Source organism: Mustelus asterias, chromosome 10, assembly GCF_964213995.1.
Source record: "Mustelus asterias chromosome 10, sMusAst1.hap1.1, whole genome shotgun sequence".
NCBI lineage: Eukaryota > Metazoa > Chordata > Chondrichthyes > Carcharhiniformes > Triakidae > Mustelus > Mustelus asterias.
Window position 1 is genome coordinate 110,242,828 of NC_135810.1, and position 13,660 is coordinate 110,256,487.

The window sequence follows — 13,660 nt, forward strand, 5'->3', positions numbered from 1 at the left end:
GCGGATGGATGGATTCCTGATCGGTAAGGGAATTAAGGGTTATGGGGATCAGGCGGGTAAGTGGTACTGATCCACGTCAGATCAGCCATGATCTTATTGAATGGCGGGGCAGGCTCGAGGGGCTAGATGGCCTACTCCTGCTCCTATTTCTTATGTTCTTAACTGTTGAATGTCTCGATTGATCTTTTCGCGGACTCAGCTCCACTTACCCACCCGCTCACCATAACCCTTAATTCCTTTACCTCTTCAAAAATGTATCTATCCTTGCCTTAAAATCACGCAAGAGCCGAGAAACTAGGGTCGCGCCTGATTTCTCGGTTTTCGAGAGGCTGAATAAATTATTTAAATTTATTAAAATGTTTATTTGCATGGGTTTAGTGAGCCGGGTGCTCAAATGACTGGACTCACTTTCCTTTTTGGTCTCGCTGGGAGGGGTTCTGTCCAGTGAAGAAAACACCTGCTCCCCATGAACGAGGAACAGTCGTGTTGCCTCAGCAGGTAGAACCAGAGGCCATTGAGGCCTCCTCAGATTGGGGGTGGGGGTGCCCAGTGGGCAGTGCAATGCCCACTGGGCACCTTGCACTGCCCATCGAGAAACAAAGAAAACGGGGGAAGACAGAAGGAAAAAAAGCACAAAACAACATTGACATTGTTATATTTCATTGGAAAGAGAAGGAAAATAATTGCAGTAAAAGTGCCGTCATGGGTCAAGTTGCTCACTACTATGCCCAAGATCATGTCAAAGAAATTAGGGACATAAAAATCAGAAAAATGTTCCTTTAAAAATATTTTTAAAAGCACATTAATTTACTATTATACATAAATATTGAAGTCAATGATAATAATCACTAACTTGAGTATTCTCTACTTGTAATTAAATAATGACATTTACAGGTTCAGTACCTATTTATCCACTGGACAAGTTGTTCATCTTGTTCTCTTCTAAAAACATCGTGGCTCTCATGGAGAACATCCATATTTTCATTATCAGTCATTAGTTCACGGATTTTTTTTGCTACCTGTGCCAAATGCAGAACAAAATTTAAGAATCTGAAATAACATTCGAATCTTTTTCTATGTTGTACTTCAGTGGATGTATAACCATTCACACAATTTATACATAAAGTTCATCTTTCTAAATTGATGAATTTGGATGAGTTAAACAGCCTTCTTCTTTTAACACTGTTCATTGTGACAACCAAATGTGGAGAAACTAATGTCCATGTTTCTGATCAACACTTAAATATGAAGGGCCAGATTTTTCACCCTGTTCATGGATGGAAATCTAAACTAACCTGAGAAAGTCTAGGGTACAATACAAAAATTAGTAGAGTTTTTGAGATTCGGAGGCAACAATTTAGTTCCGAAGAGTGAACAGTGCATTGATGTTTAACATGGTACCAAATTTCACAGCCAGTTCGAAGGTTTGCAAAATAATGGGCTGAATATTCTCTCGCAATAGACAAGGACTGGGTTTTTTTCAGTGCTCCTAATATTCATTACCTCATCAGGAAACTGCCTTGGCAATGACGTCCTCTTATCTAGAGCCACAGCAACTCTCAAAGCCATGCAGTATCTTCTAAACCAAGCCCACTTGTGTGTCTCAGCACAGCAAGGTAGAGTATCAAGCTCCAAATCACATGCTAGAGCGACCAATACCTGCAAAAACGTAAAGTACTGCTTCAGTAAAAATTTCTTTACACTTTCATCTTCAGACAAAAATCAGGAATCACAAATGCATGGAAACAGTATTACTGGACATTTGATTGCCTTGGAGTACTAACTTCAATCTAAACTGTTTCTGTAAATCCATAAGAATCTCTAGAGAAGGAATGAAGGTTGTGACTTGCCGGATATTAAGCAATGATTTCCATCTATTTCATCAGTAGAAGATATTTTCGACTTGTTGAAACGGTGCACATTCTTCACAAAAGTATATTTTGCAAAGCCTTATTAACTTGCACCGATCTTTAAATGTATACGTCAGCCCTGCTAATGCTATTATGATAACTGGCTGCCAGTGGTAAGTTTCAAGGTTATACAGCAAACTATTGTAAAACTGTTTTTCAGCGTATTCGCCTTCCCTTGACTTGGGTGGCACGGTGGTTAGCACTGCTGCCTCACAGTGCCAAAGACCCGGGTTCGATTCCTGGCTTGGGTCACTGTCTGTGCGGAGTCTGCACATTCTCCCCGTGTCTGCATGGGTTTCCTCCAGGTGCTCCGCTTTCCTCCCACATGCTGAAAGACGTGCTAATTAGGTGCATTGGCCATGCTAAATTCTCCCTCAGTGTACCCGAACAGGCGACAGGAGTGTGGCAACTAGGGCATTTTCACAGTAACTTCATTGCAGTGTTAATGTAAGCCTTACTTGTGACACTAATAAATAAACATAAATTAAGAAGTTTGAAATAAAAACAGAAAATGCTGGAAATATTCAGCAGCTTCTGCGGAGAAAGAAACAGTTAACGTTTAAGGTCAATGTTCCGATGAAAGATCCGGATCTGCTCAGTATTTCCAGAATTGTCTGTTTTTATTTCAGATTTCCAGCATCCCAGAATTTTGCTCATAAGTTTAAAAGTTTGTCTGATGCTTCTAATGAGGACAATATTCCTGGCAACTGAGTTAGGTAAAGCTTGCAGCCATGGAGTATAATCTCACTCTGACAATCAGAACATTTATGGTGTGAAACTATCAGCAGTATTAAGGGCATTGGCAGCTACTTCACTACCCCTGCTATTCTTTCATGGCTTAACAACAATCTTTCCCAACAAAGCCCATTTGCTCTCATTTTCTGGTCAATGTAGTTAGAATGAACAGTTTTGGTATTCTAAAAGCTAAGCAGGTGGCCAAAAAAAGTGCAGTCAACTTCTTCAGGAGTAAATGACCTATTTATTTAGTAACTAAAGCCAGTCCAAAATCCGGTAGCATGCTCAGCGTTATAAACTGGTTCTCAAGAGTCCAAATCTAAAGTAACAATGAATGATAGTTAGGAGTACAGTTTGCATCCCATTATAGAGAGGATATTGAAACCGCAGGGAACATTCAGCGTAGATTGACCTCCGGAAGGAAGGTTGGCCAGAACAAGCCCATCCCACAACCATTACATTCTTGAGGCAGGCAATTTTGGTCCAGAGTGGGAACTCCACCCCTCAGCAGAAGGTCCTGAAGTCAGGTGTTGCTAATCAAACAACAGCTCCAGCAGCACCAGGACTCGATGCTGGGTGCTGCACGAAATAGCAGCATGGCTGATCCAGAAAGGCGAGTTCCCAGCATGGTGGGGGGAAGGGAGGCATCCTACAATCCAAGGCAGAGCCAGGCTTTGTGGGGCATGGAAGAAAAGAGGGAATGGGATTGATTTATTTGGGGGGGGCGGTGTGGTTTGCCTCCACCACATGCAGGACAAACCCCAAATAAGGTAATCCCCCACCCCATTCCCCTTTCCTTCCTGCCCTTTCCATACAGTTCAAAAAGTGACCTGCTCACGCCAGCCGTATTATGTTGTAGGCCGCCTACTACTTTGAACAATAAGTTTGCTAACAAGCCTAATTAACCTTTAATTATATATTGGCATGTGGGCCGTCAATTTCTGCGCCCATCTAGCATGTAATGGGGGTCAGCGGGAAGGTGGTGGGCGAGCCACCCAACCTATTTTACCTGCCTCTCCATTGAAAGCCCAACCCGGCGGGGGCATCTAAAATCCAGCCCCAGGAGTCAAACTCAAGACCTGCTGCGTGTATCTTTATCTACCAGATCATTGGAAAGCTTGTGCGTGAAAAGATTAGGAAAACATTTACATTTAAGTCTCAACTTCCAAACGTTTAATTCTACACACAGATATGAACGTGACTACCTTGAAGAATGGACTATGAAGGAGCTGCTTCCCGCCTCTTACAATGGGATCTTCATATTCATACTGACGCTGCAAAGCCTCTGGTAGACCTTTGACTAACGCAGCTAAAGCAGTCCCAGTAAAACTCTGAAAGAAAAGACATCTCCAAAGTGAGCAAACAACGCTGGATTTCTTTAAACAAAAAGCCATCAAATGAGCAAATATCTAAACTACATTCTGAATTGGGTTGTCGCCATACCAGAGATCGAGACTCTCCATCACTGTCCCCAAGAAGCCTGTTGATATTTATAGTCTGACCAAACTCGGTTGTCAGAAGTTTGCGCAGTCTCTGCAAGGCCCACATTCTGTGACTAGCAGCTTTTATATAAAAGTAAAAGATTGTTAATACATTGCAGTCTTCATGATGTCCAAAAAATGAATAGTCTCTCCGCCATTTCACCTTTTAATACTTACCAAGTGCACTTAGCTGAGCACAAGCTGCTAAAGAGGCAGCTAAACGGGGCACAATACTTCTGTTTGATGCGAAGCTTAATCGGAAATCCAGTAGACAGGTAACTAAATCCATTGAAGGGCATGACAAAATGCAACGATCTGACAGAAGATCTTTAGGACCTGATCCAAATAGTAAAAAAATGTTGATTGAATAATTACAACGCAACAAAAATAAAAATACATGGCAAGCCAAAACCAAAGATATTTATTAGGAAACATTTAACATTACAAATATAGATTATTGTTATATGATTAAGCAAGTCCATATTATGAAAGCTCTAACATAGGTTCATAGAACTCGGAGTGATAAAAAAAAGTTCACATCTTGTGATTTCTCAAACAGAGCATTCATGATCTCAACTATGGTACTCGGAATAAGCGGCAAGTAATTCCCAAATAGGAGGAAATGGTGGGGTGGGGAGAGCTGACATATGAATTCTGGACTGCTCTGATTTTAATTCTGCTTTGACCAGGAGGTAGTGCATTTTCCTGATGGATTTTTGGGCTAAAGAGTTACATGCAGCAAGAAATGTTGCCAAGAGGTTCACTGTTGAAAATTTTCGAGGACACAATTTTGATGTGGTCAGCCACTGAAAGAATTTCAGTAGATACTAACCATGAAAACAGTGAGTAATAATGCTGCCGCTGTGAAGACAAAACAGCACCTATTTAATCACCACCTCAGAAATTTTCATAGAGTAAAAATAAAAAAGACATATTCAATTCAAGGATTCTGACAGCAGCGCATGGCAAGTCATTTGACAAGGTCCCACAGGGTACATTGATTAGTTAATTAAAAGCACATGGGATCCAAGAGAAAGTAGCAAGCTGGGTGCATAGAAAGCATTCTTTCTGGTTGTATCACAGCTTGGTATGACTCTTGCTCTGCCCAAGACTGCAAAGAACTACAAAAGGTCGTGAATATATCCCAATCCATCACGCAAACCAGCCTCCCATCCATTGACTCTGTCTATACTTACCGCTGCCTCAGCAAAGCAGCCAGCATAATTAAGGACCCCACGCACCCCGGACATTCTCTCTTCCACCTTCTTCCATCGGGAAAAAGATACAAAAGTCTGAGGTCACGTACCAACTGACTCAAGAACAGCTTCTTTCCTGTTGCTGTCAAGACTTTTGAATGGACCTACCTTGCATTAAGTTGACCTTTCTCTACACCCTAGCTATGACTGTAACACTACATTCTGCACTCTCTCCTTTACTTCTCTATGAACGGTATGCTTTGTATAGCGCGCAAGAAACAGTACTTTTCACTGTATGTTAATACGTGACAATAATAAATCAAATCAAAGCGCTCTTTGGCAGGAAGCAAAGGGTTCTGGTCATTGGATACTTTTGTGACTGGAAGACTGCTTCCAGTGGGGTTCCTTAAGCCTCAAGACTGAGGCCCTTGCTGCTCGTGATATAAGTTATTGAGTTAGACTTAGTTGCAGGGGCATAATTAAGAAACTTGCAGATGGGGAGAAAACCGGCTACGTGGCTGATAGTGAGGAACAAAGCTGTAGACTGCAAGAAGATTACCGATCAGGTGGCCAGAAAAATTACCGATCAGGAGGGCGGACCCCAAGGGGTCGTGAATGAAGCCCAGTCCATCACGCAAACCAGCCCCCCATCCATTGACACTATCTACACTTCCCGCTGCCTCGGAAAAGCAGCCAGCATAATCAAGGACCCCACGCACCTCGGACATACTCCCTCCCATCTTCTTCCATCGGGAAAAAGATACAAACGTCTGAGGTCACGTACCAACCGACTCAAGAACAGCTTCTTCCCTGCTGCCATCAGACATTTGAAAGGACCTACCTTACATTAAGTTGATCTTTCTCTGCACCTTAGCTATGACTGTAACATTCTGCACTCTCTCCTTTCCTTCCCTATGAACGGTATGCTTTGTCTGTATAGCGCACAAGAAACAATACTTTTCACTGTATGCTAATACATGTGACAATAATAAATCAAATCAAAAATGGCATATAGAATTCAATCCAGGAAAGTTTGAGGTAATGCAAATCAAATGAATGCACGATAAATGGGAGTATGCTAAGTAGTTTAGAGTAACAGGAGTGTATGTCAACAGATCTCTGAAAGAAGCAGGACAACTGTGTACAGTTCTGGTCACCCTAATATAGAAAGGATATTATTAAACTAGAAAGAGTGCAGAAGAGATTTACTAGGATGCTACCGGAACTTGATGGATTGCGTTATAAGGAGAGGCTGGGATAGATTGGGACTTTTTTCTCTGGAGCGTAGAAGGCTTAGGGGTGATCTTACAGAGGTCTGTAAAATAGTGAGGGGCATAGATCAGCTAGATAGTCAATATCTTTTCCCAAAGGTAGGGGAGTCTAAAACTAGAGGGCATAGGTTTAAGGGGAGAGATACAAAAGGGTCCAGAGGGGCAATTTTTTCACGCAGAGGGTGGTGAGTGTCTGGAACAAGCTGCCAGAGGTAGTAGTAGAGGTGGGTACAATTTTATCTTTTAAAAAGCGTTTAGACAGTTACATGGGTAAGATGGGTATAGAGGGATATGGGTCAAATGTGGGCAATTGGGACTAGCTTAAGGGTCTAAAATAAAAGGGCGGCATGGACAAATTGGGCCAAAGGGCCTGTTTCCATGCTGTAAACCTCTATGACTAAGTAGATAAGGAGATCAAGAAGGCGTGCAGAATATTTTTCTTTATTGACTTAGTACGAGAGGAGAAGAACAAGGAGGTTGTGCTAGAACTGAACAAAACAATAATTAGACCACAGCTGGAGTACTGCATATGGTTCTGGGGTCATTGCATTAGAGAAAGGAAGAACACACTTGAGCGGGTACAGAAAAGGTTTATGAGGCTGTTGCCTCATAAGGAATGGAGAATTTTAAGTAGGAGTAGAGTGGATAGGCTCGGTTTATTTTCTTTGGAACAGAGGTGACGGAGGGGAGTTTAAATTGAGAAGCGTAAGATTATGAGGGGCCTGGATAGAGTACAACAGCAGAGCGGTCAATAACCAGGAGACATAGATTTAAATTAATTGGTGGAAGGAGTGGAGGGTAGTTGAGAGGTAATCATTTTACCCAGAGGTTGGTAGAGATCTGGAACTCTCTGCCTGAAAGGCTTGTAGAAGCAAACAATTGGAGATGCACTTGAGATGTCATAACCTACAGATATACTGAACAAGAATTAGAAGCTGGGATTAGACTGGACAGCTCTTTTTCTGCCAACGCAGACACAATGGGCCAAAGAGCCTCTTTCTATACCATAATCTTTGTATATCTTGAATATTTGAACCCCTCAAAATGTACCATTTTCTAGCAATTGCCGTAAAAACATTTTCTCCAACGAGTACAAATAAAGTTTTGCTCCCAGGGCTGTTTGGCGTCCTTACCAATGTACTTTCTAATGGAAAAATACACAAGCACACATTACCTGCAGCAGGCATTATTGGATACACTGTAAATCGCCATCCCCAACCATTCACAGAACCATCACTGGTAAATTTCCACTTCAGCTCATCACCGGGAATTCTCAGCTCACTGGACCAGTCAGACCACTCCCGACCTGCGATAGCCAATGTATAATTAAATTACAAATAGAGCCCATAAGTTTGTTGCACTTACGACAACCAACAACTTTCTGGGTAGCACGGTGGCACAGTGGCTAGCACTGCTGCCTCATAGTGCCAGGGACCTTGGTTCAACTTCAGCCTGGGGTGACTGTCTGTATGGAGGTTGCACGTTCTCCCCTCGTCCGCGTGGGTTTCCTCCGGGTGCTCTGGTTTCCTTCCAAAGATGTGCGGGTTAGGTGCATTGGCTAGGCTAAATTGTCCCTTAGTGTCAGGGAGACTCGCAGGGTGAATACATGGGATTATGGGGATTGGGTCCGAGTGGGATTGTTGTCAGAGCAGGCTTGATGGGCCGAATAGCCTGCTTCTGCACCTCAAGGATTCTATGATTGTTTGATTTGCTGTCTTAAATTCAAAATGTTGTGCAGTCAGTGGAAACACCATTCATGCTTCTCTTTAAAGATGTGCTGCCACAGATGCTTTGTGGGTGCTTTTTATTCTTCCAAATGTTTATACTGCATTCTGACCCAGCTTCTCTCTTCCCTTTTTTTCCCATTTACAAAATGCCCAGAAGATATAAATCCGTATGTGACAGAATAGCAAAATAAAACTTTGTGTCACTTTAAAATACAAAACAGTAGAGAAAGGGCTTCAGGTAAGAAAACTATAATTTACTGAATAATCATTCATCATCTTTTTAAACAAATCATGAAGAGGTGAATATAAAAATAGCACTGTATCCTATTAAAAAATTAATTTGTGGGATGTGGGCATCGCTACTAGGCCAGCATTTATTGCCCATCCCTAGTTGCCCTAGAGAAGGTGGTGGCGAACTGCTGCAGTCCCTGAGGTACAGGTACATGCACAAGTGCTGTTTAGACCCAGCAACAGTGAAAGAATGACGATATATTTCCAAGTCAGGTTTGAATTGGGGTGGCACAGTGGTTAGCACTGCTGCCTCACAGCTCCAGGGACCCGGGTTCGATTGGCCATGCTAAATTGCCCCTTAGTGTCAGGGGGATTAGCAGGATAAATATGTGGAATTATGGGAATAGGGCCTGGGTGGGAATGCAGTCGGTGCAGACCATAGAACCATAGAAAATTACAGCTCAGAAACAGGCCTTTTGGCCCTTCTTGTCTGTGCCGAACCATTTTATGCCTAGTCCCACTGACCTGCACTTGGACCATATCCCTCCACACCCCTCTCATCCATGAACCCGTCCAAGTTTTTCTTAAATGTTAAAAGTGACATCTTAAATGTTAAAAGTGACTCGATGGGCTGAATGGCCTCCTTCTGCACTGTATGGATTCTATGATTCTATGAATTGGAGGGGAACCTGCAGGCGGTGGTGTTCTCAAGTATCTGCTGCCCTTGTCCTTCCAGTTAGCAGTGGTTGTGGGTTTGGAAGATGCTGCCTCATGAATCCTGGTGAAGTCCTGCAGTGCATCTTGTAGATGATGCACACCGCTGCCACTGTCCGTCACTGGTGGAAGGATTGAATGATTGCGGAAGGGGCAGCAATCAAGCAGGCTGCTTTGTCCTGGATGATGTATTAAAGAGCAGAGCAGGTTCGAGGGGCCTAAACTTGTGACTCATAGAATCCCTATAGTGCAGAAGGAGGCCATCAAGTCTGCACCAACTCTCCGACAGAGTATCTTACCCAGGTCCACCACCCCAACATTTACCCTGCTAATCCACCTAACCCACACATCTTGGGACACTCAGGGACAATGTAGCATGATCAATCCACCTAACCAGCACATCTTTGGACTGAGAGGGGAAACTCACACAGATACAGCAAGAACATGTAAACTCCACACAGTCACCCAAGGCTGGAATCGGATCAAGATCCCTGGCGCTGTGCTAACCACTGTGCCACCATGCCACCCACCGTACTCCTGCTCCTAGTTCTTATGATTCTTATGTGAACAAGTGAGAAGAGTCCAATAGGAGTTAAAAGTTGTGAGCCTTTTCCTCCAAAAATGAACAGTAACAGTATCTCCAATACAAGATAAAGTCACTTCAAAGGGCAGTGGGCAGGGTTAGAGATCATTTTAAACCAACCAACCCAGCCTGAAACGGATATGACTGGATCAGATCAGACATTAATTTACAAGCTGCTTGACTTTACATTCCACTGACTCCAAATCAGATGGAGTGTAAAACAAAGGGCGTATTAGATTTGGTTAGATTCCCCCTGGTATAAGGTACCCAAGGTATAAATAGTGTCCATGGCAGAGATTAGGGTTTCAACAGCAGATGGATTAAGATAGGAGTGGAGGCAGGTGATATTATAGAGATAGGTTTAAACCTGAAAAGATGGAGAGAGAAAAATTAGGATTGAAACAAAAGAGTTCTTTATCTGCATATTATTGGTTTATCTGGTCCTTAACCTTTCAATGCTGGGCACCCAGGGTAAGCAAAAAATATCTGAATCTGCAGAAAATCATTAATGTTGCACTGAATGAAATCTAGTTCATTGATAGTGATTTTCTGCACAAACCTTGCTCACTCGCCAGTTTACCTCCATTACATTTTTTTTTCAAATGGTCATTTCTTAGCCAAATTAATTGAATCTTTCATTTCAACTTGGCATGACCGGAAGCTGTTTTACTTTAAATAAAAAATCCAATAAAATTATATGGCATAGTGCCCTTCGTTGTTTAAGAAGATTTATGACCCAGAAGCTTCCAATGATGCTATAAGTTTCCAATACACTAAACACAAGTAGCACAAATGCATTAACAGCCTATGAAATATTGAGAATCTATGCAGATAGAGGGGAAAGGAAGGCAGTTTAGAGATGCTATCAATTTAACATTCTAGCCATCAAAGAAAAATTGTAATCACATGCATGTGAAAGCGGTTCGGATGAACAGAAGTTAGTACCTGATCGAACGGACACTATCCTGTTGGCACCGTCCATTATGGTCAATGGATCGTGACGGCGCTCCGTGGAACACTGCCGGTCGAACTCAACTCTGAGGCCTTCAGCCCCTAAGAAATAGCCCCAACAAAAAAAAAGTTAGCTGCTTATAGACTCAGAGGTTTACAGCATGGAAACAGGCCCTTCGGCCCAACTTGTCCATGCCGGCCAGTTTTTAAACCACTAAGCTAGTCCCAATTTGGCCCATATCCTTCTATACTCATCTTATCCATGTAACTGTCTAAATGCTTTTTAAAATTGTACGCGCTACTGCCTCTGGCAGCTCATTCCAGACACTCACCACCCTGTGTGTGAAAAGATTGCCCCTCTGGACACTTTTGTATCTCTCCGCTCTCACCTTAAACCTATGTCCTCTCGTTTTAGACTCCCCTACCTTTGGAAGCTTCCAATGATGCGATAAGTTTCCAGTACACTAAACGTAAGTAGCTCAAATGCATTAACAGCCTATGAAATACTGAGAATCTATCCAGATAGAGCTTGCACTTATATGCTTGCGCATCTTAACTTTCCTTCGTTATTCATTCTGTTATGATCCCTTTACAGGGCGATAACTTTTAAAAAGGATTTTAAACTTTCCGTGAACAGTCGAAAAGACGACACAACAAGATTTCATGCTTTAAGACTGCAACAAACAAACTAAAAGCACATTAACTAAACACTACGTCAGTAGGCAATTTATACTTTAAACAACTTAATAGCGTTTTCCCATTTTACTTTTAACATAACTGAAAATCCTACTCCACAGTTGTACCTTACATTGTCTCTCAAGTGGACTTAATTCTCCCGGAACCAGTCCAAAGTGATTCTTAGCATCCAAGGTTTATGTCTGCTTTTTTCCTTTCCCAGTCTGGTAACTTGTTACCCCAAAACTATACTTCACAATGAGAGTTTTTCCTGGAGATTCTCTCTCTACCTCAAACTGAACGAAATTTTCCGGCCTGGTTTTAAATCATCACGAATTTGGTCTTTTCAATCAACCTCAAGCTCCCACCCTATTCCCACATGGTGAACCATAGAGACTTGCTGCCTTTATCTGCTCCCTCTTTTTCTTCCAGATTCTGGCAGACTGATTGGCCTGTCAAATTCAGGGATATATATATATATAATAATCTAGTCATCCAATGGCCTCCTATGCAGCCTTCCCCGCCCAAAGCTCATCTTCCTGACATGAATCACAAGGGCCTTGTATCCAGGTAGAAATACTGATTAGTTATTCATCAAACTTTATTCTATCTTCAAATTAAATGAACAGGATAATTGTTTACAATACCTGACATTGTTAACCTCTTCCTGGGACTTTCGAGACTAACAATCTATCCATTATCAGTCCAGATGTTTCTGTCTTTGTCTACAAGTGTATTTGCATTTTCTTCCCAGTAAAATAACCTTGACCCTCCTTTAATCTCTAACAACCACAGGCAGAATTCAGAACAGGTCACATATCCCCCTTCATTTTCCCTAAATTAAGGACACAATCCCAAAATAATCTTGTAAACCATGTATTTGTAATAATTCCAAGTACAGAAAAGTGACAGGGGATATTTGTGATCAAACATTTAACATCATTGACTTCTGACCCAACATACTTGCATGAGGTAGATACCTGGTATTTTCACCGTCCCACTGGTGGATGTGTCATCTGTGTACGGGTGACTGCTTTCCACTATCACTGGCTGAGGAGAATGGCGCCCACTTTGAGAATCGGAGGCCACATCTTCTAACTCGGTCACACACAGCTCCAACAACATGTCAGCCACCTGCCGGGTGGAAATCAGAAGAGGGACAAGTAAGGACATGGACCAATAAAAAAGCTCAGAATAAATGAGAAAAAGCCATCAGGCAATAAATCATGAAAGCGTGCCTCAAAAATGAAAGGCGACAATGACTCCAATATAGTTACTGAAACACAGTGTAGAAATATTTTACAGTAGAACGTATACTCTTATTTTAACTGACACGATTTAGGTTAATAAACTTCAAATGCTTGAATCATAGAATCCCTACAGTGCAGAAGGAGGCCATTCGGCCCATCGACTCTGCACCGACCACAATCCCACCCAGGCCCTATCCCCATAACCCCATGCATTTACCCTAGCTGGTCCCCCTGACACTAAGGTGCAATTTAGCATGGCCAATCCAACTTTTAAAGATTTAGTAACTCAAAAGGCAAAATCAAATAAAAATATTTTAAAGGCTCCAATAAACAAGGGAGAAAAGATAGGTACAGATTCAGGTTCATGATTACAATACATTGAGCTTTATATGAAGAACAATAACCCATCCACAACGATAACAGACAGTTTCCACTCTGCCAAAGTTACAGGAGATCCAATGGATTAAGTCCTTAATCTTCAACTTATCCTCAATTTGCTGATGCAATTTCAATGTGCAATCATTAAATGTCATCATTAGTGTCAGCCAATGCTACACAAAATTTTAGATATCATAATTCCAATTCATAAATCTTTCCTAACACAAATTTGTTGAAATCACCATTTTGATTTAATAACATGATATTTTTGATTTGATTTATTATCGTCACCTGTATTGGGATACAGTGAAAAGTATTGCTTCTTGCACGCTATACAGACAAAGCATACCATTCACAGAGTACATAGGGGTGAAGGAAAGGAGAGAGTGCAGAGTGTAGTGTTACTCCAAAGTCAGGATGAAATAAAGAGTCATCGGTCATCAATTCCATCCCTCGTCAATACTCAATCAGGGAAAGGGATCTGCAGATGTTTAGAATAGTCACTGGGCAAAGTACTGACTAACAGCTGTCACCCACAGAACTGTACCATCACTTGCT

General features: G+C 41.9%; 1 protein-coding gene across 14 annotated transcripts in view; it reads right to left on the minus strand.

The window, feature by feature from the left end:
- Positions 1-13,660, minus strand: part of herc2 (HECT and RLD domain containing E3 ubiquitin protein ligase 2) — a 241,926-nt gene that overhangs the window by 42,018 nt on the left and 186,248 nt on the right. For 13 of the 14 annotated variants that reach the window (XM_078222434.1, XM_078222433.1, XM_078222442.1 and 10 more), the window contains 8 exons: positions 12,455-12,608; positions 10,794-10,901; positions 7,768-7,899; positions 4,304-4,462; positions 4,089-4,207; positions 3,851-3,976; positions 1,504-1,659; positions 904-1,019 (listed from right to left, as the gene is read on the minus strand). In XM_078222434.1, the coding sequence (XP_078078560.1) occupies positions 904-1,019; positions 1,504-1,659; positions 3,851-3,976; positions 4,089-4,207; positions 4,304-4,462; positions 7,768-7,899; positions 10,794-10,901; positions 12,455-12,608 (1,070 nt within the window). The remainder of the gene's footprint in view (positions 1-903; positions 1,020-1,503; positions 1,660-3,850; positions 3,977-4,088; positions 4,208-4,303; positions 4,463-7,767; positions 7,900-10,793; positions 10,902-12,454; positions 12,609-13,660) is intronic. The other variant, XM_078222441.1, reaches the window with a different exon arrangement.